Source organism: Salmo salar, chromosome ssa29 (assembly GCF_905237065.1).
Source record: "Salmo salar chromosome ssa29, Ssal_v3.1, whole genome shotgun sequence".
NCBI classification, from domain to species: domain Eukaryota; kingdom Metazoa; phylum Chordata; class Actinopteri; order Salmoniformes; family Salmonidae; genus Salmo; species Salmo salar.
The window spans coordinates 10,355,766-10,360,505 of record NC_059470.1 but is presented as its reverse complement, the minus strand read 5'-3'; the positions used below and the strand labels follow the sequence as shown (position 1 = coordinate 10,360,505).

General features: G+C 42.2%; 1 protein-coding gene across 1 annotated transcript; it reads right to left on the bottom strand.

Moving 5' to 3' along the window:
- Window positions 1–1,728: 1,728 nt before the first annotated feature.
- LOC106590113 (OTU domain-containing protein 1) lies at window positions 1,729–4,482 on the bottom strand. The gene has a single exon (XM_014180694.2). The coding sequence runs from the start codon at window positions 3,820–3,822 to the stop codon at window positions 2,446–2,448; it is 1,377 nt and encodes a 458-aa protein (XP_014036169.1). The 5' UTR covers window positions 3,823–4,482; the 3' UTR covers window positions 1,729–2,445.
- Window positions 4,483–4,740: the final 258 nt, after the last annotated feature.

Below are 4,740 nucleotides of genomic sequence, written 5' to 3'. Positions count from 1 at the left end.
CCGGTAGTTAGGAGTACGGCAAACACCTTATTTCTTTGGTTCCTCAATATACATTTACCATATTACAATGTAGGCTATGTGTTACAGCACTACTTTTGGTGTCCCCCTCAGGAATTGCTCTTGAGAAAATTTCATGTAATTGTCCCCTCCAAAGTTGATATCAGATTTTCGCCCCTGCTATCATGTACATGCCCTTATATCAGTCATCAGTCAAAAAGAGGGTGTCTTGTCCTGCTCCTGAAATCTGCTCCTGCATTCAGCCCAGTCATCAGCAACAGAGCATTGGGGTAGGTGCATGTCTGACATCAATGTGTGCGCATGATAATTGATAATTGAATATGGTAAATATAATATATATATATATTAAACATACTGTTGACACGTAGGCTATGGTGTGTAATGGAATGTTTTGCCTTGTGTGGTAGGTTTTGAGAGTTTTGACACTCTTATGTAGGTGTCATAACCAGCCATAAAATAATGCAATATATGTCACAACCGTTCAAACTATATATGTCATGACAATGTTTTGACCATATTTTAACAGGTTATGTATGACAAGTTATGTCAGCTGTTATGACATATTATGAAATTGGTTATGGCCATGTCATAATGTGTTATGACTCTGGGTGTCAAGTAAAGTGTTACCCATTTAACTATACAATGCATTCAGAAAGTATTCACACCCCTTGACTTTTCCCACATTTTGTTGTGTTGCAGCCTGAATTTAAAATGGAGGAATTATGTTTTTAGAACTTTTACAAATTAATAAAAAATGAGAAGCTGAAATGTCTTGAGGCAATAAGTAATAAACCCCCTAAAATGCTTATTCTATTCTCCTGAAAAATGTATTCATGTTTATATGTTCATATTCTTATCTTTACTATTTCTTAGTGTTGTTGCATTGCTGAGAAGGAACCTGTAAGTAAGCATTTCGTTGAATGGTGTATAGCATGTGTGTCATGTACATACTACTAATAAAACTTGAAACTCGTAATTCATATACAGCGTTTTGAATTTCAGTGAATGGAGTGTGTGGAGAAAGGAGTCACCAGCACTGTATTAAACCTGCTTGTCAGCACAAGAGACTATTGAGCCTACACAATAGCTTTCAACATACCAGTATTGGTGTAAACTTTCTAAAGAAATGCTGGTATAATTAATGCAATATTACAAATAAAAATCTGCGCTCGTGTTGCCAGCATAATATCCTGCTGCTAGGAGAACGGTAATTATGTTCTGCCATTGGGGGTGGGGTGGGGGGGGGGACTAGCCAGGAGGCTACGTGAATAAACGTTCCTTTGCACACACCAGTTAGTGTATGCGTATTAATGCTATGTGTAGGCTAGGCTACTGTCTATCTAAATACCACGTGAAATTCTAATTAGTTCGACTTCAAAGCCTACTTCGCCATGTTTCAATCAAGCCTTTGAAACAAATCAATTGATGGGGTCTAATACGCCATCTAATGGTTGTGCAGGGGAATAAAGCAAAACATAAACTCAGCCATTTGTATTGTTACTCAATGACAGCACCCGAGAATGCCCCTATTCCATGTCTAGAAAGAAAGTGTGTGTGTGTGAGCATTATCTTGCATGTAGATTTAAATAATGTCAATGTATGACAGAAAGTAAAATGAACAGCAAAAGTGTTATTTCAAAATGTATTTATTTATATTTATTTAACCAGGCAAGTCAGTTAAGAACAAATTCTTATTTACAATGACGCCTACACCGGCCAAACCCGGACGACGCTTGGCCAATTGTGCGCAGCCCAATGGGACTCCCAATCACGGCCGGTTGTGATACAGCCTGATTACAAATTATTATTATTAAATGATTATTTAAAAACAATGTTGCTGTTTGTGCTCCAAGCACCTCACAAAGGCATAAAGCTTGGCAACACAGCTTAACTGTTATATGTAATAATACAAAAATAACTGTCAATGAACCAGTCAAAAACCTAATAAATAGTCTCACCTAAGTGCTCAAACATAAAACGCATCAATGTAGCCTATAGGGAAAAAACACACAATCTCCTTCAAGTGTCATTTTTGGCATTTAGAGTATTTACAACACAAACATCAAAATATCAAAATGTAACATGTGCGCTGCACTTCGGTTACAATACAAAACGTAGAAAAATAAATGAATAAGGCAATGTTGAAGTCACGCACACATATTTAAAGTGCAATCGATTTTGAGAGAGAGAGAGAGAGAGAGAGAGAGAGAGAGACAGTATGAGCCCAGGGTGAGTCGTGAGCTGGGCTGTGAGATGTCCTTAGCACAGGGGCCAACAGGGGCCCCAGGTGCTGACTGAGGCCCTCTCAGACCTCAGATAACAGAGGCTCCACTACTATCAGCAGAGATGATTGGCCCATTACGTAACAGCTAGCCTACTTTAACACACAGTAATATTTCAATGCAGGAAATCGGATAACTATTGGTTTCAAATGTGACCATTTTGTTCGATGTACATTTTAGACAGTGACGCTGCCATCGACTTGGCCAGCTCTTCATCCCGTTTCCTTTGCACCTGAGAATGACGGAACCAGTCGTCATACTCTGGGTTAGCCACACACCTGTCCAGCAGGACATCGTAGTGTCCGTTACTGAGCCAACTCAACCAGACAGCGGGTTTGGACGAGTCCTCTTCCCCCAGGTAGTGCACCATGGTTGAAATTGTGGGACTCTCCAAGCTACCTCCAGTGGTCAGGTAAATGTTCACATTCAACATCTGACTCATCGCCAGAAGCTCCGGATAGCCCGCCCAGGCACTGTCCTGCGCTGCGTTGATCAGGAACTCCCCGACATCCCCCTCAATGATGGGGCTAAACTCATCCAGGTGGTCGGCTATGTGGTGCATTGTCTGGTCTCTCAGCTCCTTGTGCATAGACTGCTCTCCATAGGCGGCTTTGCACACCGCCCTGTACAGACAATTGCCGTCAGGGATGATGTGGAATCTGTACTTGTGTACCTTCTCCTGAAGGTATTTGTTCTGTTTCTCCACTTCCGCTATGTAACGCGTCACTTTGTCGTCCTCACATTTCTCTGCTTCTCTCCGCGGAGAGGGAGGGGGCTCCTGTAGGACATTGAGCTCAAAGAGCGGCGCCTCGCCAGATGGAAAGTCCAGGTCTGCGCATTCACTATCATTTATATTCTCACAGGAATCCAAGATACCTTGGCCCAAATGGGTTGCCAGGGCCTTCAGGTTCTGATGGCGTTTTGGGCTTACAATGTCCCTTGTAACAGTTTTTCCTTCCCCATTTGCCATGTTCATTCTCTCCTCACACTTTCTGTAACTTGGTCCATCTTTCTTGTCAAAATGTATCAGGTTATTTTCACGTTCGACCTTTTGACTATCACTGAAAAAATCCCCTCTACCTCTGAAGTGATCAATGAAGTCCACAATCAAGTCTGTATCCAAATGATCCTCTCGGTCACGCGGCTGAATCAGGATATCTTGTGAATATGAGTCTGATGGAGCCCGTTTGGTTTGGGTTTCCTTTATGATGTGCACTGGTACGGATCTCTCAACTCCGTCAGGCCGACGAATGATTATCTCTGCGGTAGAAGTGTAGTAGACTGGCTTCATGGAAGCAGCCTCGTAACATGAAAAACCAGCAGGCATGTTTGCAGTAGATTGAGTCTCTCCTACAGTATTCCCGTTAGTGCCTGCTGGAATAGGCCCACTCGGTTTATTATTCACAGAGGAGCTCGTTGTTGTTCTGGACAAATGGTCGGTAGTGGTACCACTTGTGATAGTTATCGAAACTTTGCGAGAGGATCCGGGATAGTGTGTCAACGCACTGCTGTACAGCTGCATTTTGAAAGACTCGCCTTTATACCATATGCTGGACACCAAGTGTTACGGAAAGATGACAACAAAGTCTAAAAATACAACCAGTCATCAACAACAGCTAAATGGCAGGGTACGTTTCCATGGATCCACGGTCTTGTTCCCGCTGTCACACATAGAGACCGAGTTTAGCCATCTTGCGTCAGCGCAGTTCCCCTAATTTTAGACAGGAAAAGTGTAACCTGACCCACTCCACTTCATCCTAACTCATTGCCAACAGTTGAAGTTGTTGTACGTAGAGCAGTAATGACCACAGCGAGGGAATTAAAAGGATTTGATGACTGTACACACTCGGGACGTCGTTTGCCCAAGTCGGCGGCGTCAAGGGCGGCGTCGCCATTCTGGAATGCACAAGGCGTGCCAAAAGCTACATCATGGTTACGCGTAGGGATATGCGCAAAAAAGACTCACAAACCCTATTACTTCTTGAGAGTAAAGTGATGTCCCGTCCTTAAAAGGATTATATGGCCCTGTAAAGCTTTTTTTTATTCGATTTTATTGGATTCAATAAAGCCTAATGCATTTTCTGTCCATGTGCTTTTTAGTGGTTATTTGCCAATGTAGGCTACTTTCTGTGCGTAAAAATGTCAGTCATGTTGTCATAGGCGTCGTAAGGATTGGACCAAGGCGCAGCGGGTAAAGTGCTCATCTTCTTAATTTATTTAAAGAAAACACTTAAACTAAATAAACAAACGACGAAACAGTTCCGCAAGGCAACACAGGCTATACAGGAAAACAACCACCCACAAAACACAAGTGAAACAAACACAACTAAATATGGCCTCCAATTAGAGACAACGACAACCAGCTGTCTCTAATTGGAGGTCATTGCCAAAAACCCAACATAGAAATAGAAAACTAGATATAAACATAGAAATAGATAAC

Bases quoted from the DNA above. Each gene is read 5' to 3' on its own strand.
- LOC106590113 (XM_014180694.2), bottom strand. From the start codon at position 3,822: ATGCAGCTGTACAGCAGTGCGTTGACACACTATCCCGGATCCTCTCGC.